The sequence below is a fragment of the Tiliqua scincoides genome, chromosome 2 (assembly GCF_035046505.1).
Source record: "Tiliqua scincoides isolate rTilSci1 chromosome 2, rTilSci1.hap2, whole genome shotgun sequence".
NCBI classification, from domain to species: Eukaryota; Metazoa; Chordata; class Lepidosauria; order Squamata; family Scincidae; genus Tiliqua; species Tiliqua scincoides.
In genome coordinates, this window is record NC_089822.1 from 34,103,503 (window position 1) to 34,128,087 (window position 24,585).

Genomic DNA, 24,585 nt, shown 5'->3' on the forward strand with positions numbered 1-24,585 from the left:
ATGCTCTTTACACTCTCACATAATACCAGAACCAGGGGACATCCACTAAAATTGAGTGTTGGGCGGGTTAGGACAGACAAAAGAAAATATTTCTTTACTCAGCGTGTGGTCGGTCTGTGGAACTCGTTGCCACAGGATGTGGTGCTGGCGTCTAGCCTAGACGCCTTTAAAAGGGGATTGGACAAGCTTCTGGAAGAAAAATCCATTATGGGGTACAAGCCATGATGTGTATGCGCAACCTCCTGATTTTAGGAATGGGTTAAGTCAGAATGCCAGATGTAGGGGAGGGCACCAGGATGAGGTCTCTTGTTATCTGGTGTGCTCCCTGGGGCATTTGGTGGGCCGCTGTGAGATACAGGAAGCTGGACTAGATGGGCCTATGGCCTGATCCAGTGGGGCTGTTCTTATGTTCTTATGTTCAGTAATCATCTTAGTCGCTCTCTTTGCACCTTTTCCATTTCCACTATGAACTTTTTGAGATGTGGCAACCAGAACTGGACACAATACTCCAGGTGTGGCCTTACCATTGATTTGTACAATGGCATTATAATATTAGCTATTTGGTTCTCAATATCTTTTCTAATGATCCCAAGCATAGAATTGGCCTTCTTCACTGCCACTGCACATTGGGTCGACACTTTCATCTACCTGTCCACCACCTCCCCAAAATCCCTCTCCTGATCTGTCATAGACAGCTCAGAACCCATTAGCCTATATGTGAAGTTTTGATTTTTTTCCCCCAATATGCATGACTTTACACTTACTGACATTGAAACGCATTTGCCATTTTTCTGCTCATTCTCCCAGTTTGAAGAGATCCTTCTGGAGCTCCTCACAATTGCTTCTGGTCTTCACCACTTGGAAAAGCTTGGTGTCATCTGCAAACTTAGCCACCTCACTGCTCAACCGTCTCCAGGTCATTTATGAACAGGTTGAAAAGCACCGGTTCCAGGACAGATCCTTGGGGCACACCGCTTTTCACCTCTCTCCATTGTGAAAATTGTCCATTGACAACAACTCACTGTTTCCTGGTCTTCAACCGGTTCTCAATCCAGGAGAGGACCTGCCCTCTAATTCCCTGACTATGGAGTTTTCTCAGTAGCCTTTGGTGAGGGACCTTGTGGAATGCCTTCTGAAAGTCCAGATATACAATGTCCATGGGTTTTCCCATGTCCACATGCCTGTTGACCGAACTCTAAAAGGTTTGTAAGGCAAGACTTACCCTTACAGAAAGCCATGCTGATTCTCCTTCTCCCTCCCTGAGATGCGGTGGAGCCCCTGAGGGGCATCACCCTGTGGGGCTGGCTGGAAACACCGATGATGTCCAAGCCACTGCAGGGGCTGTTGGGGGTTCCTTCAGCCTGATGGGTTGCCCTTGTGGGTTGCCATCGCCTGCCCCTGGGTCTCCAGCAGACCTAGGGCTGTGGCGGGCCGGCCGCTTCAACGCAGCCAGGTCACTGGCTTCAGCAGCCCAGGCAAGTGCACCCTTGACCCCACCTGTCCTTGTGTTAGGAGGCGCAGAGACTTGCCCCAGACCTAACCAGAGGGGATCGCTAGCATGTCAAGGATGGCCTGGCCAGGTTCTGCCCAGGTTGATGCTGTGGCCTGCCGCAAGCCCACAGCAGCTCATCCCAAGGGGCGAAGACCCTGCTCGCAGCGGCACAGCAAACCAGCCACCACTGTGGGTGAGGGGGACCCTCGTCCCCTCTGTCTCTCCCCTGTTGCTGCTGCCCAAAATGGGGGCGCCTCCCACACACCAGCCTCCGCCCCAGTCTCAGGTAAGCTGGGGGATCCTGAACATTTATTTTTTAAATTTTTGTTTTATTTATTTTACTTATTCTTCACATTTTTATACCTTCCTCCAAAGAGGCTTCAGCCTTTAGGCAGAACAGCTATGATGCTCTCCCAACTTTGAGCAAAGTTGTATAGTATCAAAGGAAACTTTGGCTCAGTACTACAATGCTGGCAAGAACGACGAATTCAACTGTGAAATTAATATCATCTGCACAGTCGCATGATTATGCAAACAACTGCATTTCTGAAATAGCCCCAAACTACATCCATATATATGTGAAAAATCTACTAAGTTCTTGTGTAGATTTATTTTAACAGAGTAAGGCCCAAATCCTAACCAACTTTCCAGCACTGGCATAGCTGTGCAGGTGGGGCATGTGCTGCATCTTGCAGTTGGGTGGCACTCACAGAGACCTCCTCAAAGTAAGGGAATGTTTGTTCCCTTACTTTGGAGCTGCATTGTCCTTATGTAGGTGTTAGAAAGTGGGTTAGGATTGTGCCCTAAGAGTCCAATTCTATGCAACTTTCCTGAGCTAATGCACCTGCAATGTAGCCCCAAGATAAGGGAACAAATGTTATCTTAACTTGAGGTGGCCTCTGTAATGGCCCTTCCATCACAGGATGCAGTGCACGCATGCTGGAAAGAATTCGGCCCAAATTTCCTGCACCGATATAGCCAATATGCAGCCCTGAGGTAAGGGAAAAAGCATTCTCATACTTTAAGGAGGCCTCTGTGACTGCTCCTCCCCACGATGCAAGATATAGCACATATCTCACTAGCATGGCTGCATTAGCTCTAGAAAATTGTACGGGATTGGGCCCTAAGTCTTGTACACAATTTTGCTTTTGTTGTAGATCTGAAATTTGTTCCTAACCTTTGTTTTGCTTGGAGATAACACTGTTTTGGACCATTATTTATCCTTAGCCTTAACTCAATTACCCTTTTAGATGCACCAGAATTGTTAAGCATGCACAATTATCTGTTTCTAATTAATTGAATTGTGCATCTTTATAATGCATTCAAATTAGTTTTTTCATTAGGAATAATTTGCACCTCCTATTTAAATTGCTAAACAAACTCATCTGCGAAACTCACAATAAAGACACAAGCAGATTAATGTTAAGAATGAAAGGAAGAATTAGTAGAAGACTGTTTGTTCACTTGCTTGCTCTCTCTTTCTTCATATATATCTATATATATTATTGTTAAACTTGTTCTCTCTTTCTTCATATATATCTCTCTATATAAATTATTGTTAAACTTGGCCCAAAAAACCGGTACTACTTTACAAAAAGTTAAACCTTCCATACTACCAAAGAAGATACCTGAAAAGCAAGATCTTGTTATAATGGATTACTGCTGAGCCTGTTATTGGTGCTGCTTGGTTAATATTACTATTTTTAAGAGATGTAAACTTAAAAAACAAACAAAAAAAACTTCTCAGCATATCTTGAGTTTGTTCTTAGAGTACTGCATGTTTTTTAGGCCTCATTCTCATTCCTTGTAAGCCTGTGGCCATAGCAACCCTAACTGGTATCTTCAAAGTTCAACTCTAATTGTGAGTTGTTTTACAAAAGCTTTGGAGCAAGGTCAGCTATTTCTCAAGCAGAATAGACAGCTCTCTTGTAACCATTTAGCATTTTTCCCTACTACCTTTCAGGAATTTTAACTTCATACATTATGCTCAGTGCTTTTAAGTACAAAAAAAGAAAATACCGTATTTTCAGTGTTTGACATGTTCCTTTGTTGCAACTAAATCTGACTCCCCATTTTCCTGGAACAGATTTATTACAAGATATTCTGGAACCATTTATAGATATATATAAATGAGGTGTGTGCATACACATAAATGCTACTCAGTCAGGTCAATGGTGTTATGACTGTGTAAAACCTGTGACAGATTTGCAATTTTAATAAAATGAGTTGTTTATCTAGCAACAATGGGAAGCCAGTTATTATTGGTATACTTCAGGTTACAAATCAGTGCAACATGAATAATGAATGGGAATGACACATCCAGCATCCTGGCAATGAATCAGGCCCACTGGTGTGTGAAGGGAATTCTAATAGAAATTCATGTCTCACACACACAAAGAGAGAGTGCTACATGTACTGAGCAGCAGAGGCATGATGGAATTCTCTGTGCGATTAGATGAATGTTAAACTGGTACATAAAAGGTTTGCATTCTACTCTAGATCCGTTCAGTAATATGTAACACAGAAAATGATGAACAAAAAAAAAAGATGGTACCTTGCTGAAATAGTGGCCACTGTCTCCATCCAAGCCATAATTTGGCCACCAAATGTATTTCCTTGATGATTGGCATGAGGGGGCAAGACAAGTTCAATGCTCTGGACACGGGTAAGGTCAGTAGAAACCGCATCTTCCTCTTTATTGCAAACAAGGTCAAGCATGTCTAAATTAAATAGCCAGTGGTGTTAGCAAAATTATCAACCAGTCCAATTATACTGCCACAGTCCCAACTTTGGTTGCAATTGTTAAACCATTTATCCTAGAGCAGCCTCACTAAAATGAATAGGACTAGTCTAATTTTATTTTTTTAAAAGGTTTGCACACTGTAAGAAAAATTCTACCATGCCAGGGCTGCCTAGAGCACAGGATCTTTATAGCGTAGGGCTAAATGGTTGATTTTGTTTGTATCATACTACAATTCAAACTATGTGGCTTCATCAGAACGACAATTAATGTATGCTTTAGGGCAAAAAGTTAGATGAGGGTGATCTTCACATCAATTCCAGGTCTATAATTCTATGCTGAAGGGGAGATTTGTCTTCAGTGTCTTTGATCTTTATCAAAGTGGTAAGAATTCCCATCCATTCTAATAGTGAATTCATGTTGTTGAGTGCCTATTGGATTGGAAGTAACACTACCCCAAAATAATTTAGTGGTTTCTTGGGGGCGGTACGTGCTCCCTAGTTGTGCATAAATACATGTTTGTCAATAAAATAAAAAGGAACAAATTCAAGAACAGATTAATTAGGATTGCACATGTTCAATGCCCCCCCCCCCGAGCCATGGAATGATGGAGGCGTCAAACTGTGGAACAGCTGGGGCAGAGGGGAAAAGGAAATTCACATATTTGAGTCTTTATCTTGAAAGTGGGTATTAGAACCTGGAAGACACAATATTTTGTTGCAGATCTCTCTTGTGCTCTTTAATAGTAAATTCAGGCATCTTAACCACACTTTCCTGAGAGTAAGCCCCATTGAACAAAATAGGACTTACTTCTGAGTAGACCTGGTTAGGATTGTGCCCTGAGTGCTTAGCAATTTGGACACAAAACAGAACCACCCCAAAATAAGGTTATGATCTCTACATATTCATGAGAGGGAGGTCCATGTCCAAAAGAGTTCCTATTCAGCTGGGTTAATCCCCTGAACTCTCCAGCACCAGTCAACTGCTGCAGATTCTCCATCAGATTCACTGATGGGGAAGGTAGAAAAACTGCCACCTGCTGCTACTGCCCTTCTGCTTGAGGAGGAAGGCAATGCGGAACTTTGCCCCAGGACCTCCAGCTACCTGGCACTGCCACATACTATAATAGTTTATTACTGTGCAGTCATACTTATGCTAAACTCCTGGCTTCTTCTTTGTTTTCTAGGGACAGGTCTCATTCTCACTCTGGGAAGAAAACTAACAACAACAAAATGGAGCAGCAAGAATCCTACAAAGATATCTCTTCGATTCCCAGGATCTTGGCTAGAACACGAATTGCAGGCTATAACCAGCCCGGCATTGGCTGTGATACAGTATAATAATAATAATAGTCAAAACAATAATAATAGTCAAAAGAAACCACAAGATGGGCAGGCTGTCTAAATTAATAGTCAAGGGCAGCTGAAAAGAACAGTTCAAATGGACTGAAAAGATACAGGAAAATGGAGGCTGGGGGAGGAGGGCAGTACAATTTATATTAAGTAGGTTGGGGGAAATCAGGAGAATGCATGTTGTAAAGTAAAAAGAAAAAGAAAAAGAAAGAAAAGAACACCACCTCCACAATTCTCCCCTCTGCACTTTTCAAGAAGGAAGAAGTACTACAAGGCTGGTTGAACAGTGCTCATTCTCCAAGGAATTGAGATTATACTTTGACTAGCTGCAGGTCCCATATGTAGGCTTTAATGCCAGTCATGCTAATTGGACACATGATCCCACTTGACCTAAATTAAGTGTTTGGCTTCTGCCCCAGTTAACTCTGTTTTATAATCCCAGTGTTGTTTGAATCGTTCAGTTGCTTAGCACTTTGGACCTACTTATCAGAATGTACAAATTGCATCTAGGAAACAAATTCCAGTTTCTTACTTTTGCATGGACTTTGTAAGTATTTGGTAGAAAGTCTCTTAATAAATACTAACTTCATTCTTACTTTCTTGCCATTTATCACTGTTAAGAATCAGCCAATATTAGCTGTAGTAATATATTTTAAAGAGAGAAACTGAGAACATCAAGATGTGCTTTTTGGTGTCCTTAACATACCTTGTATAACAGTGGCATACCATGGTGCCAATTATATGGGCTAAATTATTGCATCAACTGTTTTCATTTTAGTTAGTCCAATAAAGACCATGTATTCTTTACAGATTATATTTCTAAAGACTACAAGTTCAAATCATTTTGCATTGTGGACAACTTAAATTTTAGAGACCAAATAAATAAAATATACTCATGCGTGCAGGTCTACTAAAAAATACAAAGAGTACAAGTAGAATAATAACATTTGTTAGGATCAGAGGACAATCTTAAAGATACTTAATAGAGCAGTGGTTCTCACACATTTAGCACCGGGACAGATTGAGAATCTGTTGGGACCCACCAGAAGTGATGTCATGACCAGAGGTTGTCATGACCGGAAGTGACATCATCAAGCAGGAAACTTTTTCCCCATCCTAGGCTGCAATCCTACCCACACTTACCCAGGAGTAAGTTTCCTTTACTATCATTGTTAAAAGAATACACATAGTAGTTTGTTAAAAGTACAGGTCTATAACATTTCCCCAAATGCAGTCACATATCATGGTAGCATCAAGTTTATTAAAAATAAAATATTGAAATGAATGGGAACCCACCTGAAATTTTCTTGCGACCTAGCTCTTACGACCTAGTGGGTCCCGACCCACAGTTTGAGAAACACTGTAGTAGAGCATATGCCCAATTGAGCTCAACTAGATTTAATTCTGAGTAAACATGCATAGGATTGCGTTGTGAAAGTTATTAAGGCCCAAATCCAACCAACTTCCCCACACTGACACAGCTGTGCCAATGGGGCATGTGCTGCATCTTGCAGTTGGGCGGCAGTCACGGAAGCCTCCTCAAGGTAAAGGAATGTTTGTTCCCTTACTTTGGAACTGCATTGTGTTACCTTGGTGCTGGAAAGTTGGTTAATATTGTGCCCTAAGTAGTGAGTTAGTACTTGAGTTTCAAATAACTCTTTCTCTTTTGTTCTCAGAACAAAAAAGATATTCCTGGTAAATGGTTTCTAACATGAACTTTACTAGTTTTTGCTCTTTTTCCTCTCCCTTCTTTATCTGTTTTTCCTTGTTCTCTTCCTGTCCTTTGTTTATCACCAAGAGGATGGATTTTGTGAAACTCTAAAGCTAGTTCACTACTTCATGACTTTTATTTGGTCCTAATAAGATTTTTACACCACCGTAGCTGTTTGGATTAAATTTAAGATACACTGAATCAGTCCATTTAATCCAGAAACACCTTCTCTGACTTTTCTATGATCTCAGACAGGCCTCTGCAAGACCTGCACTTGAAAGTGTTCCACTAAGCAATGGTTAGATCTACAATACCTGTGGGGCAACCCAATCCTATCCCCAGCAGCACCGCTGGGTAAAGCGATGCCAAAATGGCTACCGCTGTATCTGGCGGTGCCACAAGAGGTCTCCTTGGGGGAAGGAGACTTTTGTCCCCTTCCCACAGGGAAAGCCCCAGGCTCTGCAATGGCACTTCTAAAGTCTATAGTGGCTATTTTGCCAGCACAGACTTGAGAGCCTCCATGTCAGGCTTTGCAGCCCAACACAGAGGACAGGATATAGCAGAGCAGGGCTCCACCAGTTTCTCCCCCTCCTGTCACTTTGATGACATCATCAAAGCAAAGTTATAAACTTTCAAGCCACAGGAAGTGATGTTCTGTTTTCTGCTAATTGCTTGAGAGACCCATTCATTGGGAGCTGAGAAAGTAGCATGCACTTGCTCACCTGTGAGTGCAATCACTGTGGATTCCTAGAGCAATGAAAGTAGCTTAAGGTAGGGACCATCTAGCTATAACATAAACAGGGAACTTTTGTTGCTTTGTGATGTTTGTACGCAAACTTCCTGGGGTATACAATGCCTTGCAGGAGGGGGGAAGGTTGTGGGCTGTGAATTTTGAGTAGCATCCCACTGCCACCTGCTGGACTTTATAAGTTACTGCAACCATATGGTGAAAATTTATTTTTCTGCTTTCCAGCCAAGCCCAGGCAGTTTACATCAGCCTGTTTGTAATTTTACTACTCATTTTTCTTTCCCCATTTAGTTTATTCTCTTTTAATTAGGCTTGTAATAAACTAGTTCCATTTTAACTCTTTGCCTGCCTGGTCCTTGTTCACAGGTAATTCAAAAGACTACCATGTATCTTCATTCTGCAGATGTTACTGAAGGTTTCAATTTTAATTAGAAACCCTGGGGTTCAATCTAAAGTGAGGAGATGGCAATCCTTGACAGTTGTGCCCTTTTCAATTTGCAAATTGTATTATAAAGACAGGTGTATACAGATTTACTCCAAGTTCAGTGTGTATAGGACTGCAGCCCAAGTTTGGTTTACTGACCATCATCTGTGGTACATTCTTTCATCAAATTTTTAAAGACATTTTCATGATCCAGTCGGATTTTTCTTCTTTCAGCAGCCAAGGTGTGCTCCAGATGATCTTGTGCAGATAGAAGTTCTACTTGTTTTAAGTTAACCTAAATAAATAATATTAGAATGAAATTCTAATTTGAACACACCAACAATAAAATTGTCTACAATTCATTCTGTATTTTTTGAAACATTAGGAAAACCGTTACGTAGCCTAGTCTCATATTCCCATACTGAAGGCATTTTCTGCATGTCTTCTCATTACACTCCTACTAGATGTAGGTACTGCTTCCCATCTTATAAAAGCACAATAAAGGTACAGATTATACACATACCGACTTCTCTTAACACTGTTACTCACTCTACAGCTCATTCTATACCTCATTTAAACTAAGAACCAAACCAGGACCCCAATCCTATCCAAATTCCCAGTGCTGATGCAACCGTAATGCAACCCCAAGGTAAGAGAACAAACATTTCCTTACCTTGAGGAGGTCTCAAGGAAGAGGTCTCCATGACTGCCTTCCGACCACAGGATGCAGTGCATGCCCCAATGGCATGGCTGATCCATGCTGGAAAGCTGGATATGATTAGGCCCTAGATGTTGTGTGGTCAGGTGGCTTAGGATTTTTTAAAAGAACAGTGGTGGTGGGGGACAACAAAGAGTGGAACTGTAGGGAGGATGAGGAGCTTTAGTACTTTATCCCCAATGTGGTTCCAGTCCTTACTGCTCCTGTGCAGTACACTATTTTAATTGGGAAAAGGTTTAATTGAAAGCCCATGGAAGGTTTTTCTCAGTTAAAATAGCACACCTGGGACACAATCAAAACCACAGTTGACACAACGTCCTGAGGACCCATTTCAGTCATGGTTTTGCTCCATTCTGTTGCCTCCAGCACTATTTTTTAAACTAAAACCACAGGGCCATGCAGAGGTGGTGAGACCTGCCTCAGGACCACCACAATTACCCTCCCCCAAAGCAACCACTTACCATGCTCCTTGCACTGTTTCTTCAAATGTAGATGTGCTGGACTTCTGGCTTGATTTAAAGGGCTTAATTCATTTGTTCAGCCCCTGTAAATCAAACCAGAAGTTCTGCAATTCTGTGTTTGAAGCAACTGTGCCAGGAATACGTTCTTATGTTCTTATGAATAAAGCAAGGAAGTGGGTTATCCACTTTCTGTTTGCTTTAGCAGGTGAAAAATGGATTAGTGCAGGATGCATTTGTGGTGGGCCAGAGGGAGGCAGTGGCAGACTCGGGGTGACGGGCACCTCAGATTCACCAATGTCTCACGTCCCCCCTCTATCTGCCCCTGAATTAACCCATATCACCTCGCCTAATTGATAGGCCACACTTAGGGTTATGTATTACCTTTTGCATAATTCGTAGTTACATACTTTGTTACATCTGGTCTCTTAGATTAAGTACCCAGTATTTAGATTTCAGTGATCCACATTGACCTTAAATTGATTAAGGGCACATTCACAAGTGAAATAAAGCTGAAATCCTATGTATGCTTACTGGGGAGAAAGCAGCACTGAACACACTTTGAATTAGTTCTGAGTATGTTTACTCAGAGCGGGCTCCATGAATGCCTTTTATTTTGGTTCATGCAGACTAGAAAGCAGGAAAGAGTACTGTACTTTTAAATTCAAAGGTCCAGCAACTCCTTGGGGGAAGGGGACTTTTGTCCCCTTCCTCCAGGTAAGGCAAGCAGCCCCACAATGCGGCTATTCAATTCTGGGCTGCCGTAGGATCAAGAGCCTCCATGTCAGGCCAGCAGCCTGACATGGAGTCTCTGGATGCAGGGGAGCAGAGCTCCTCTGGTCCCACCTCCCCCCACCCGCTCCCTCCCCCAGCATACCTCCTTTCTGCCCTCTCCCTGCCTTCCTCCTGCATCCCCCTGCCCTGGAATGCCTCCTCCCTACCTCCCCCTACCTCTCTACCACCCAGCGGTTCAGGCAACCATGGAGCGGCTGTAGTCCAGAAGTGCTAGCCCAGCGCCAGCTGGCGCTGAGCTAGCACTGGACAAGTGCTGAGGGTTGCAGACATGCCTTATGGCACACTTGCAACACTCAGCGCCAGCAGTGGACTGGCGTTAAGGGCTCAGAATTGGGTTCTAGATCTTTTACTGCTGAGAAAAGAAAAAAAATGAATAGGCAGCATACGTTATGTCAATTTCATAATGCTAAAAAATGTTTCACTTTAGAAGTTTTTTGAATGATATTTATTACCTTGTTGTCACCTGTTGGTTTTGTCACATATGTGGAGAAAGCTACACTAATCAATTTCCGAATATTAGTTAGTGGATCTTGTAATGTAACTTTGACACCAACCTAGATGACAAAAACACAGTTAACTTCAAGACAGCTACATCACTGAGAACCAACTCATGCAGCAATAACTGCTGTCTTCATCTTAATAAAAACCAGGCAGCACTAAAGTTTTCATTCATGCACTAGTGTGGCCCTTTTTTCCCAAGCAGTGGTGGCCAGCAAGAACCATACAGAATATTATCTGGAATAGTAAATGAATAGAGCTGGATCTCAAGTGCAAAGAGTGCAAGGCTAGCATGACACTCAGTTTCAGAAAGAGGATCTACTAAAAGTAAACAATGAAGTGATAGAACCACAAAAGTGATAGAACCACAGAGAAAGTCAAAAGCTCTAGGAAATTAAGGCTGCACTCCTATATGCATTTACCTGGGAGTAAGTTCTTGTGATGCATGTCCTGTTTTCCACTCTATATTTTCCCTATTTTTCTGTATTTCTGGACACAACTCCCCAGAAGCTCCTGTGCAGGTTCAGCAGCCTAAAAAGCTGCAGTGGCATCTTTTGCAAGCAGCCTTTGGGCCCAAACCTATCCAACATTCCAGTGCCAATGCAGTCACAATGCAGTTCAAATGTTCCCTTACCTTGAGGATGTTTCTGTGACACCCCCCCCATAGGATGCAGTGCACCCCCTGTTGGCACAGCTGCATCAGTGCTGGAAAGTTGGATAAAATTGGGCCCTCAGTCCTTTGTTTGCAACACCATTATTTCCCAAACTGGAGCTGTTCATGGATTCAGCTTCTCTTCCTGTCTGAAATGGCCATCCCACCTGTTGGTATAGCAATCTGTGGAGGGCCTTATATGAATTCACACATTGCTTTGCTTCATTCTGTCCAAATAAAGTAATACATTGCAAATTAAGGATCTAGCGCCAATGCAGTCGTGCCTATGCAGCACATGCTGCATTTGGGGTGGGGGGTAGGGATCACAGAGATCTCAGTGTAAGAGGACATTTGTTCATGTACTTTGGGGCTATATCCACTCTGCAATGTTGGTTAGGATTGTACTGTAAACCAAGTAAAAGGAATATAGTCTCTTACCTCCATACTGGTAGTGAATGCCCGGTTTACCTTTGCATTGATGCTGACAATTTGTCCAACTCTATTAAGAAAAATCAGCCACTCAGTTCATTACTCAGACTATTTTTAAAAATGTCAGGACTTTGCTGGGTGTGATACAATGACAATAACAATAGTACAAGGTCTTTGCAAACAATGCCAGAGAGTACAGGGCTGCAATATTAACAGAAAACTGAAACACATTCTGAAGTTTGATAATCTATGCCTAACCATGAACTGACAGATTGTTTTAAAGCATTTAGTAGTCCTAGCTGGAATGACTATAGGTTGAGGTGATTCTATGAAACTTACCCCAATACCTATTTTAATTGTCAGGATTTATACCTGAGGTATGTGAAATAATAATAAAAAAATGATTATTTCTCAGGCCAGTTTCATATAGGAGTAGTTGCTACTGAGAGCAACCATTCATTTCTATTTTATTCACAAACAGGTTTTTCCCCTTCTCCTTTTCTAGTGAAAAAAGAAAAAGAAAACAAACAAGAAAAGGGGGAAAATAATATGAATACATGAAGATTACAAAACCTATTAATAATCAAAGTCTCCATGTTGGCATATTGAGGATGGGCAGAGAATAGAGTCAACAGTGCCATCATTATCCTCTGCCTCCCACTTGCCCTTGCAATGCCTCCTTGAGTCACTCGGACTTGTGCAAGTCAAAGGACTGGCAGAGATCCAAGCAGGCCCACAGGAGTCCATGGCACGGTGAAGTAGAGTAAATAAAACTTTACCTTGCTTCCCTCTCCCTTTGTGTTATGGCCCCCACTAGATGCAACACAAACCTATTTGGAGCAGCTGCATTGGCAGGGGCACCATAGAAATTGCCAAGCACTAAGTACACTCTGTCCAATATTGTTGTGTGAAGAATCCAGTTGATTCTTTTAATCATACTCATTTTCAAGGTATTTCCTCAACATGGTTAGAAACAGATGGATAATCTGTTCTCTTTCTCTTGTCTAGAACGGGGTGTCCAAACTTTTCGGCAAGAGGGCCACATCATCTCTCTGACACTGTGTCGGGGGACGGGGAAAAAAAGAATTAATTTACATTTAAAATTTGAATAAATTTACATAAATGTATTTATTAGAGATGGAACTTATATGAATGAATGAAGGTCTTGCAATAGCTCAAGGCCTGTAAAAGGCCTTGCACAAAGCAAGGCCAGCCTTTCCTTTGCTGCCACTGCTGCATCACAGACGTGAAACAGCAAGTAGTGGAGGGAGCCCTCGTGCCACAGCTCAGGTGAGATGTTGAACAGTCGTCCTCACACTGAGAGCAGTTGCGTCATGCTCCAGCACGGGCTCCAGCAAGTCTCCGAAGGGCCAGAGGCTCATTGGAGACTGGGGGTTCCCCGCGGGCCAGATTGAGAGCCCCCCAAGGGTTGCAAGTGCCCCCCAGGCCGGGGTTTGGGCACCCCTGGTATAGAATATAGGAATCCTGAAGTCTGGAGCAAGCATATTAGCAAGACATTCTGTGTGCACACACTAAAAATGAATTGTAAGACCAGCTGCTTTCCATCTATAGTTTATAATTGTGTTTCTGAATAGGAAGCGCACTGTTTGGTCCCACTGTCACTACTAAAGTGTACTATGAAAGCCACTTGCTCATAACAGAGGCTCTGGGAATTGGAATTCAAGAAACAGTGCTGTGTCACAGACCATTGCATTCTCATTTGTAACTCATGAGGACCTTTTGAAGTGTAGCAGACTGAGAGCTCTCAGTATGGGTAAATGAAGAAAATCAAAAAGAAGGGAGAGAATGTAAGTTTAAAACTCTGTGTGTGTGTGTGCGTGCGTACGTAAAGAGAGTGCTCATGACTTCAGACAATGTATGACAAGAACATTAGTTTATTCTTCATTGTGGAATAAACTGTTTTTCCTGCAGGCTGCTTAACTGGTGGAAATGTCACTCTACCAGTGAAACAAAAATACAGTAGGTGTTGAATATAATAGCTTCTTTTTACCCATACAGGATGGATATTCATAGTCTTTCTTCAAGACAAGCAGGAGATACAAAACTTGGCATAGGTTTGTTATTTGTTTTATCCCAAAACTCCAGGATGTAATCTTTGGATATTTCAAGGTCCATTGTAGCAGTAAGGGTTACTCTCCACCAGATCTCCACAATTTAAGGCAAGAAGGCCATCTGAGGCCCTCTCTCTAACTGCATGTGATCACAGAGAAATACTGAACACCTCTTGTTAACAGTTTTTTCCCAACTTTTTGTGGGAACATTAATAAGTTTCTATAATAAATTGTACATTGCTTTGGATACTTTACATAGGGACCAACTGGAGGCGTTAGGTTCTGTTCAGATGGGCTTTGAAGTTAAGAAATCTGGATTTCAGTGCCAACTAATTCTTCCATGTCAATTTCTCCTGAACTCTGACTTGTGATTTCAGAGCCCATGTGGGGGGAAAAATTTATTTAAAATGGTATTTGTAGGGGAGAGAACTGGAAGACAGAATAAACACTAAGCACTCTCTTTCTATCTGGTTTTCTTCTTCAAGTGTCTTTTCACTTCAGTATTTGCCTTACAGTGTAAAAGTGAAGTTGGGAACACCATATTGCCCTTGTACTATGTAATTCCACCTGGAGTTAGAGAAACAGAAAGTGTGAAAGCTAAAGGAATAAAGATGCCTTTCTGTTAATTTGTTATATGGCATGAATCTAGTTACAAATAATTATATTCTATTCCTGTTTCTAATAAGAAGAAAAAATACAGCTTTTTTGGGGGAAAGCAAATGGAATTATCGACGACTCAGGAATAACTGTACTTATGCCTTATATTTAAGAAAGTGCAGCCCAAGTCTATTCATGTTTGTTTAAAAGTAAACCCATGAAAAGTAAGTTCAACAGAGCTTAGACTCACGTAGGTGTACGTGGGGTTGCAACTTTTGGGTTGTAACCAAAGAAAATTAGTCATATCTAAGCATAGTTGAAATAAATGAGACAAATTAGTCACAACTAGCTGCAGCCCAGTTCTATCCAGCGCTAATGCAGCAGAGCCGTACAGCTTATACCTTTATCCAGCACTGGAACTGAGAAGATTGGAGGTCTCCTAGGGGTAAGGGAACATTTGTTCCCTTACCCCGTGTACAGCCCCAGACCGCTCAATGGAGCTACCTGAATCTGTGCCAGATCACTGGCGCAAGTGCAAGAAGCCCCAAGTCAGACTTCCAAGCTCTGGGAAGAGAATTAGGATTTGGCAGAGGCCTCCTCTGCCGACCCTCACCCCTCCCGGGCATGATCCACACCCGTTCCACTCTCCCTCATACCATTATATCCCCTCCTTGCCTCCTGCCACCCTTTTGGCCTTCCCACTGGAGCTCTAAATTTGCTTTACAGCACATTTGTGACACCTAGCACCAGTGCAGCAGTTGCCACATCGGTGCTATCTCTGATTAGTTTGGGCTGTAAGTCTCATTAATTTCAATACTACTTAGTCATTACTAATTTTCTTTGAATACAATCCTTTCTGTCAGGCCAAGAGTTCACACAGTAGGCTTGTAAATTATAATTAGAAATGATCACTGTAGACAATTTCTCACAGTAATAATTGTAACATGAGTAATCTTGCTATTCATCAGTATAGAATTACATAAGTATTGGGTCTTACAAATTTTTCCAGTTTAGTAAATGCCATATAAACCTAATGCATTCCTAGTCAGGAAAACAACCTGGTAATCTAATATCCATGATTACTCAAAAGCAAGTCTCACTGTATTCAGTCAGGCTTATTCCCTAATAAGTGTGTTTAGGATTGCATATATGCAATAATTACTATTCACATTTCTAGTGACACCATACTTGTATAATGCAACAGACAGAAGTGGTAACTTATTTAAGGGCCAAATTCTATCCAACTTTCCAATGCCAATGCAGCCACAATGCAACTAAGAGGTAAGGGAACAAACATTCTCTTACCTTGAGCAGGCCTCTGTGACTCCCTCCCTACCGCATTGGTATGGATGCATTGGTGCTGGATAGGACTGGGCTCTTAAAGTGAATTACTTGTAACCACAGCTGCTTTCTAAAATTAACTAACACACAAGTGAAAGGTTTAACTTCATAAAACGTCCAGAATTTACCCACTTTAACCATCAAAACAGTTGACTAGCAAATAGCCAGCTAATAGTTTCAGAAAAATGCTGTCATTTCAGAAAGTTAAAAACAAGTTATATTTCTCTTTGCACTTTGTTAAATATGTACTACTTAAGGGAGGAAATGCCAATTATAACTTTATCCATGGCTACTTACTAATAAAGACATTCAAATATTCAAGAAAAGAATATGGTGTGAAATAAAATAGAGCTTACAACTATCACATTCTTACAGCAACTATTTCCACATACGTATTTAGACAAGGGGAAAAAAAGCAATTATTTACTTGTGATCAGAGACCAGAAGGCCTATGTGTTTATTGAACTATGGGCTAGTTCACTGGGTCAAAAGTAACTTTAGTTTATTTTAGACTCTGTGAAGATGACCTATGTCTATTTAGCAAGTGGGTAGATTTATCTCATAGCAGACAAATGTCTTCAAGGAATCCAATATCATGAGGAAAATCACTGAACGGTTATCTTCAGTCATATATATATTCTGCTTAATCTCTGTTAAATATAAAATAAAAATTTTATTTTATAAATAAAATTTATATTAAAATAAAAAGGGCTGTGGTAAAACTTGATAACAATACAACATTGTACCTGGCAGTCTCTTCAAACTGTATGTCATCCACTGACGCTGTCACACAGGGAATATCAGCATATTTTTCAGCTTTGAAGAAGAGACAATGGGGAGAAAAGGAGAGTAATGAACAGACACCAGACCATTTTCTCTAACTGTTTCTTTGCCTTTAAGCATGATAGATTTGTTTGCCTTCTCAGAATAACTTCACACATTCCATACACAGGTGTACACTATTATCTGTTTTACTGGGTGTACAATTGGGAAATCTCTCTGTGTGTACCTCACGCAAAATAGACACATTTAAAAAGAAAAACTCAAATAAAATAAGCCCCACATGATCTTCTTCCTACGCCAGGTAAGTCAGTAAGTAGCATACAATGGAGTGTATGCTAGATATTCCACTTTCATTCCACTAGGCCAGGGGTGTCCAAAGTTTTTGGCAGGAGGGCCACATCATCTCTCTGACACTGTGTCGGGGGCCAAATTAATTTACATTTCAAATTTGAATAAATTTACATAAATGAATATATTAAAGATGAACTTATATGAATGAATGAAGGTCTTGCAATAGCTCAAGGCCTATAAAAGGCCTTGCACAAAGCAAGGCTGGCCTTTCCTTTCACATCACAGATGTGAAACAACAAGCAGTGGAGGGAGCCCTCATCCCACAGCTCACTTGAGAGGCCAAACAGTTGCCTTCATGCTGAGAGCAGTTGCATCGGGCCAGTGTGGGTTTCAACAAATCTCCGGAGGGCCAGAGGCTCATTGGAGACTAGGGGCTCCCTGAGGGCTGCATTGAGAGGCCTTGAGGGCCGCAAGTGGCCCCCGGGCCGGGGTTTGGGCACCCCTGCACTAGGCAATGCAAGATAAGATCCGCTATCCTTTCAGAAATAAACTCTTGTTGAAATTTATGGATGAGATGAATCCTATGCACCCACTTAGCCATCTCAATCTCATAGTGCAGACATTAAGACATGCTGACACTCTAGCTCAGTGGTTCTCACACATTTAGCACCGAAACTCACCTTTTAGAATGAGACCCACCAGAAGCAATGTCATGACCAGAAGTGACATCATCAAGCAGGAAAATTCTTAACAATCCTAGGCTGTAATCCTACCACACTTACCCAGGAGTAAGTCCCATTTACTATTATTGTTAAAAGCATACATAGCAGCCAATAGATCTGTCACAGTTTCCCAAATACAGTCACATACCATGGTAGCATCAAGTCTAATAGATTAAAAATAAAATATTTAAATGATTGGGGGCCCACCTGAAATTGGCTCGTGACTCACCTAGTTTGAGAAACATTGCTCCAGCTATCATAAAACAGGTTTTATGCTTTTTAAAAACTTGTCCAATATGTGTAAAATATGTTTTTAAAAGTCATTAATTATTTAAGTGCTTCCATTAATTAGCAATACTTACAAAAAAACAACCACCTGATTTGATGGTTAGGGTACCAATAGGTCGACCATGCAAAGTGGGTACTGCAGGGGACAAATTTTGAGAAATGCTGGTCTAGATGGAATTGTACGGATTAGGTACAGTGGGATCCTAGAATTCATGGATCCAGCTTACCACAGATGCCAACAGATACCAGGGTCTCAGTGTAAATGGGCAGGAGGTCTGGTCTAGAGGGTAGAGCCTCCGTCTGCCTGAAGATAACATCCACAAGGTCGCCAGTTTGAGGCCACCGGCACCGTGCGACCTTGAAGCAGCTGACAAGCTGAAGCCAAGCTATTCCATCTGCTCTGAGCATGGGAGGATGGAGGCCAGAATGTGAAGCCAGATCGGAATGAAACACCTTGAATGTAGTGGTTCTTGAAAGAAAGAAAGAAAGAAAGAACCTTCTTTCAAATTGTAAAAATCCCTATTTAATAAGGGATTTAAATAAAAGCCTGCCTATGTAAACCGCCTTGAATAAAGTCTTGAATAAAGACCAAGAAAGGCGGTATATAAATACCTGTTATTATTATTATTATTCTTAAATGTGTTTTGTTAAAAAAATTGTTTTAAAAAAGCCAAAACCAGCGTTCCCACCTCAGCATGGCAAAACCATGTTGTTTCCAAGGCTCTCCAGGCTAAAAACAGCTCTAAACAGCTCAACCCAGCTCACTTCTGGGTTGTGCAGAGGTTCCTCTCTCCCCCCATCATTGTCCCAGAATGCATCAGTATACACTCTATACCACATTCAGCTACTAGATGGGGATGAATGTAATGGAATAATTTCTTCTCCGTCTTTTTCCCCCATTCAGAGTTAGGGAGAGTTTAGCACAGCCCCCCATCACTGAGGCACAGCCCCACCAAGGCAGCTCAATAATTGCCTCTTCTGGTGCAATTAAGAAAGCCGGGTACCTTCACGCAGGCTCCCTGGTGTTTTCATGGCTTTCGAAAGAACAGAATTGAGGCAACTCTGCCTGCTGCCTCCCCAGCTATTGCTGATGCAGGCACCCTGCCTGTTTATCATTGGAAGTCAGTCATAACTGCAGCAAACTGGCTGCTAGCTCTTCCCAATGTATTGTAATGTGTGTGCTGCTCACACTGACTGACTGCTCACACTGACTCACTGACTATGCTGGAGAAGAAAGAAGAGGCATGGAAAAGCAAGGTACTTTACTTGTTGATCTGGTAAGGTTCTGCTTCCTCTGACTGCACATCACTGTTACACCAGCAGCAAATAGTGAACAAAGTGGACTCTACCAATGAGACAGCACAGTTGCTAATCCTTTATGTATTGGGTCCCCAAAGGTTTACTGAACCTCAAGAATGACTTGTTTTTCGCTAACAGTATAGTTACATATTCTCAGCTCTCTCCATATGTGTTCAAGATTCAAATTACAAATTGCCCTCTTTTCCTGCCCGAGAGAAATGTCAGAACAGGCATAGTACTGTAGATACAACCATGCAGTTATTGTGATGACAGGAAAATGACAAAAAGAATGATTTAAAAAAATGGGAATCTGTAGCTAAATCTCTAGTGGCACTGTACCTATGGCACTTTGTTCTACAGCAGACTATTCCCATAAATCTTGTAGCTTTATAGAAGAAACAGAAATAGCAAACATAGACTTAAAAATCTTAGATAAGATGCCACACAGAAACAAGTTCACACATGCACTGATGAATCTTGTTAGTCCCCATTAATATTTGATAGTGAATACATCTGGATTTGTAAATGAAGTTAATTGACAGCACAGAAGGCAAACTCTTAACTTGATATGCTGAATTTAAAATCTCAAGTATTTCTTATCCTGCATGAGTATGTATCAAATTAAAACTATAAAGCAAAAGAACAGTTATATATATATGAACATATGATTGTATTTGTACATTTGAATAAAGTCAGAGGAATAATGCGATGACCAGAAAGGCGGTATAAAAATACCAGTATTATTATTATTATTACATTTGTTTTTTATACTTGTCCAGATTGTTATTTCAGTTCTCAAAGAAAGATTCCTGATATCCTAAATCATCCATTTTCAACCACTGTGCCATGGCACACTGGTGTGCCGCAGATGGTCTGCAGGTGTGCCGTGAGAGTCTGGGGGCAGGGTCATTTGTTAGTAGGTCCACTGGGGGATGGGAGCCCCTCCTGTCAATGGGTGTGACTTGTCAATTGTTAAAAAATTGATGTTGTGCCTTGACAATTTTAGTGCCTTGTCAGTGTGCTGTGAGATGAAAATCACTGTCCTAGATTCTAATTCACTTCTCTCATTGTAGTGTATTTAAACATCTGGAGGACCACATTTCACATTACATGAAAAATCCATAAATGGATTTCCTGATTTTGTAAATTTAAAGCAGCAGGGAGGGAGAGCCCCAAATTCAATTTGAGTAGTGACTGAGAGAAGGGCATTTTATACTTTAGGCATAGTCAGGAAGATGGCTTTCTAAACTGACTGTTGGTGAGGTTCATCAGTGTACTTTACATAATAATGTTCACCCACATTGCATCCCACAGTTCTTTGACCCCACCTTGCACAACTGTGAGTGCACACCTCCCTATTGAGAATTTCGTATGGATCTAAAGTCATTTTAATAAATCTGTAACAGATACTGCTTGCATTCTGCAACCATATACACATTCCTATATTCTCAGGCTGAGGAGAAAATAATTTTATTTATTGCATAATTTATTGCATAAATTTATTGCATAATAATGCAAAGAAGAAAATAATTACATTATGTTGTAAGTGTGGCTTGGATCACTGTCAGTACTATGAGAAAGACTTCATGTTGGAAGTATCAGGGAGGGATGTAAAGGAAAACATAGTATGCAGCTGGTGTGTGTGTGTATGTAAAATCTCACCTGATCTACAATAGTTCAACAAACATTACACAAATTTCTATTATAAATTATATATGTGTTACAAAATTCAGAATTAAAATTAAATTCACTAGGAGGAACATTATGATCAAAGAATCTTCTTCAGTGTTATCTAGCTCAGAAGTGGTTTCATAGCACAAGATCACATTTATCAGGTTTTTCTCTAACTGGGCTGGCAATACCTTCATGAGAGAATAACTTCCTGAAGGGTAGCCTGTTAGTCTGTGGCTGCCAAAACAACAGGGTCTTACATGGCAACCCTATGCACGCCTATCAGAATTAAGCCCCACAGAGTTCAATGGGGCTTACTCTCAGGTCAGCATGTATAGCATGGCACACTGCAATCCTATGTGCACTTACATAGAAGTAAGTCAAGGCAGTGGGACTGAGCCCTTATTGTGGGGGTGTCAAACTCATTTCATACGGAGGGCCACATAGTGTTCATGATGCCTGCTGAGGGCTGGAAGTGATGTCATTAGGCAAGCAGTGATGTCATTAAACAGGTCATAACCAAAAATAAACACTTTATTCTCACTTAGGAACTCATTAGCTGCAAATGACAGAAGAGAAAATATACGAATCTTGATCATATTTCAAGATATGGGAGAGCCCAGTTTTTGTGCCAGCTGCTCTTTCAGCAGTAACACCTCAGCAATGCTCAGCAGCTGAAAGCTTCTGGGGGCCACATCCAGCCCCCAGGCCTTATGTTTGACACCCCTGCCTTATTGGTTTCCCCTTCCGTTTGAGACACCCCATTCACTTTTGTGCCTCAGTTTCCCCATTGTTTAAGACAGTGGTGGGCAAACCTTCAACTTTAGGGATCCTGAACCTTTAACAACAGTATAGAAGAGGGAATTCTGTGAGATGACAAGCTGCACCTGCTGAAATTCTCTCTCCTACACAATTGTCACAGGTCCAGGATCCCTCAAGCTGAAAGTTTGCCCAGTCCCGAAACGGAGTCCAAGGGACAGCGGTGGTGGTGGGGTTTCCCCCACAGGCAAAGTTTCCAGTGGGGTCCTGGCTCCCTGAGCAGGCTCCATGCCTTGACAGGTGAAGGCGTGACAGGCAGAAATCCACCAGGTGCAGCTTCCTCCCCAGTTTCGCCTCTGCTGGGAGTAACAGCTGCATCAGTGGAGGCTCTGCCTTTGTCACTCAGTCAGAGCCTCCGGGGTGGGGCGAGGGGGGAATCCCAAGTGCAACAGAGCCCCGGCGAGCGGCCAGGTCCTCTCCAGAGAACCCCTCGCGCTGAGCGCTTTGGAGAGGGCGCGCGCGCGCTTACCAGCCAAGCAGGCGGTGGTGTCGATCCACTTGAGCAGCTGCCCCGCGCTCAGCTCCCCGCGGTGGTTGGCGTGCGCGGGAAGGACGATTTGGGCCATGTGCACCTGTGCGCCCGCCATGGCGCCCCTTCCTTGCCTCCTGCAAGGCCGGGCCGGTCCTTTGCGCGCCCGCCTCCGCCCTCTGCCCGGCTAATGTGTAATGAGGCGCCCTCGCGGGCTCCCAGCCGCCAGGCAGGTCGCCTCCCTCCGCCCCACTCCCGCAGGAAGCACCGCAGGAGCTGAGGCTGGCTGGGCGAGGGCGTTTCGCCCTTCGCTCGCTCGCCCGCCCGGGAAGCCCAAAGGAGGCACGAGGCAGGCTTCTCGGGTATGACTTCCAAGCAGGCACGTGCGCTGGGTGGGGAGGCCTGGAGTCCTTGGAAAAGCACCCACAAGCCACGCGCAGCTGAGGTAGAGCTTCCCCACCTATCTAACCAAGAACAGGACACCCTTACAAGGATATGCAGGCAGCGTGCAGCAGCATCCCCTGCACATTTACTTGCAAGTAGGGCTCACAGGTCCAGATGCCAAGATCTGTCATGCGACCCAGTCCAGGAGAAGGGCGCTTCCTACAAAAGCAAGAAAGGTGCGTCTCTTTCTAGACTGTGAACCCTTGGAGATCAAGGAACCATTTATGGATTTATTTTGCTATGTAAATAGCTTTGTGAACAACATTTGGTGGAAAAGTGGCATTTAAGTAATAATAATAATAATTTGCCCTGCTTCCTGTGGTCAATCAACCACTAAGCTGTCCAAAATTCCCAAATTCCCCTGGCTGGGGAGAGAGTTGTGCCAGGCTGTTTCCACATAAAGGCCACTGAACGTATCTAAAAACACCCCCTAAAACTAACTGGGGGTTAAGATTAGCACAGGTGCCATAGTGGTAAAGTAGATGGAGTCAAAGAAGAGTTTAAAAGGCAATGTGAGCCTTTTGCCAGAGGGGTGGTTCTGGGAATTCTTGGGGTGGGTGGAAAGGAAGTTGGATCTTGTTTTGGAGATTGAGGCTGCTACTGGGTGGGATTTGTGTCTGGAGTGGGAAATGAAAAGAAGCCCCCGGAACATAAGGATCCAGTATATGGACATGATGTAGAAGGAGGAGGAGTTTGGGTCATACTAAAAGTTAATGCTAATGTGTTGTTAAAAGGCATGCTTCCTCTTAATAGTATGCTTGGAAGTGCCACCTACTCCCCCCCCCCCCATGAATCACAACCAATTCTGATTGAGACTGTGGTGAGGGGAAGAAAAGGTTAAGCATTTCCTTTGGAGTCCTTTCCCCATTGAGAGTCACCCATCTAATGCTGCTATTCTCCCTCTCCCAAGTGGTGACCTGTGGTAAGTAGCCACTTTGAGGACAAATGGCTACTTCGGGGAATTTTTTGGTAGTAAAATGGTATAAGTAAAAAAGTGAAATGCCAGTCCAGTTTAGATTGGGGCCGCCACTTCTAGTTGGAAACACTCTTCTTAATGCATTCCTGCAAGTACTGCTTCTCTCTCTCCAATCCGGAAAAGTGGCACGGCCCATTGTGAGGGAAGGATGCATGTGCTCATTATGTGTGTTCAGGTTTGGTTTGGACATATCATCCACACTGTGGAAGGCTCATTTCAGGCCTAATCCTGCCTGCACAGTCTCCACATGGGGAAAGTGGGGGAGAGGCTGAGCAACAAGCAGTGCCATGGAAAAAGTTGTAATTGGGTGGGTCTAGCAATCCCATGTCCACAGCCCAGCTTTTAAACTCCCATTGTTAAAACAGTTGACAGACTTGCCTTTTCTACCATTTTTCCCAGGCAATATTTTTTTCTGCTGCATGTGTCTATCACCTGTTGTCCTAGTCCCAAGCTAGATCCAGCTGTTCAGCCCATTGCCTTCAATTTCTGTGAACCTCCTCCTCTGAATACATAGTACATGTGTCTCTCTGATCACCCCCTTCATATCAGTAATGGAAGTTTCTTGTGTCCAAGTGCCCAGCAAACTTCTTTGTATTTCACTTATTATTGGCTTCTCCTTCCTACAACTCCTTGTGTTCTCCACATTCTCTCTTTCTGGTGTCCACCTACTCTTTCTTGAGGTGAACTCATCACTACTTTGCTCTTTTCCCCTTAACTTTCCTATTTTTTGCAGTATGACTCTCACACACCTTTCTAACCCTCAGTTTTTCTACCTGCTGGCATAGCACTTCCTTAC

The 24,585-nt window shown here is 42.5% G+C and overlaps 1 protein-coding gene across 1 annotated transcript in view; it reads right to left on the reverse strand.

The window, feature by feature from the left end:
- ACOT12 (acyl-CoA thioesterase 12) overlaps window positions 1–22,487 on the reverse strand; it is a 39,961-nt gene extending 17,474 nt beyond the window's left edge. Inside the window, exons 1-6 of the mRNA XM_066617075.1 lie at window positions 22,370–22,487; window positions 16,774–16,843; window positions 12,027–12,087; window positions 10,891–10,992; window positions 8,627–8,762; window positions 4,047–4,212 (exon numbers count right to left, since the gene is read on the reverse strand). Coding sequence (XP_066473172.1) covers window positions 4,047–4,212; window positions 8,627–8,762; window positions 10,891–10,992; window positions 12,027–12,087; window positions 16,774–16,843; window positions 22,370–22,487 — 653 coding nt within the window. The remainder of the gene's footprint in view (window positions 1–4,046; window positions 4,213–8,626; window positions 8,763–10,890; window positions 10,993–12,026; window positions 12,088–16,773; window positions 16,844–22,369) is intronic.
- Between the last annotated feature and the right edge of the window lie 2,098 nt (window positions 22,488–24,585).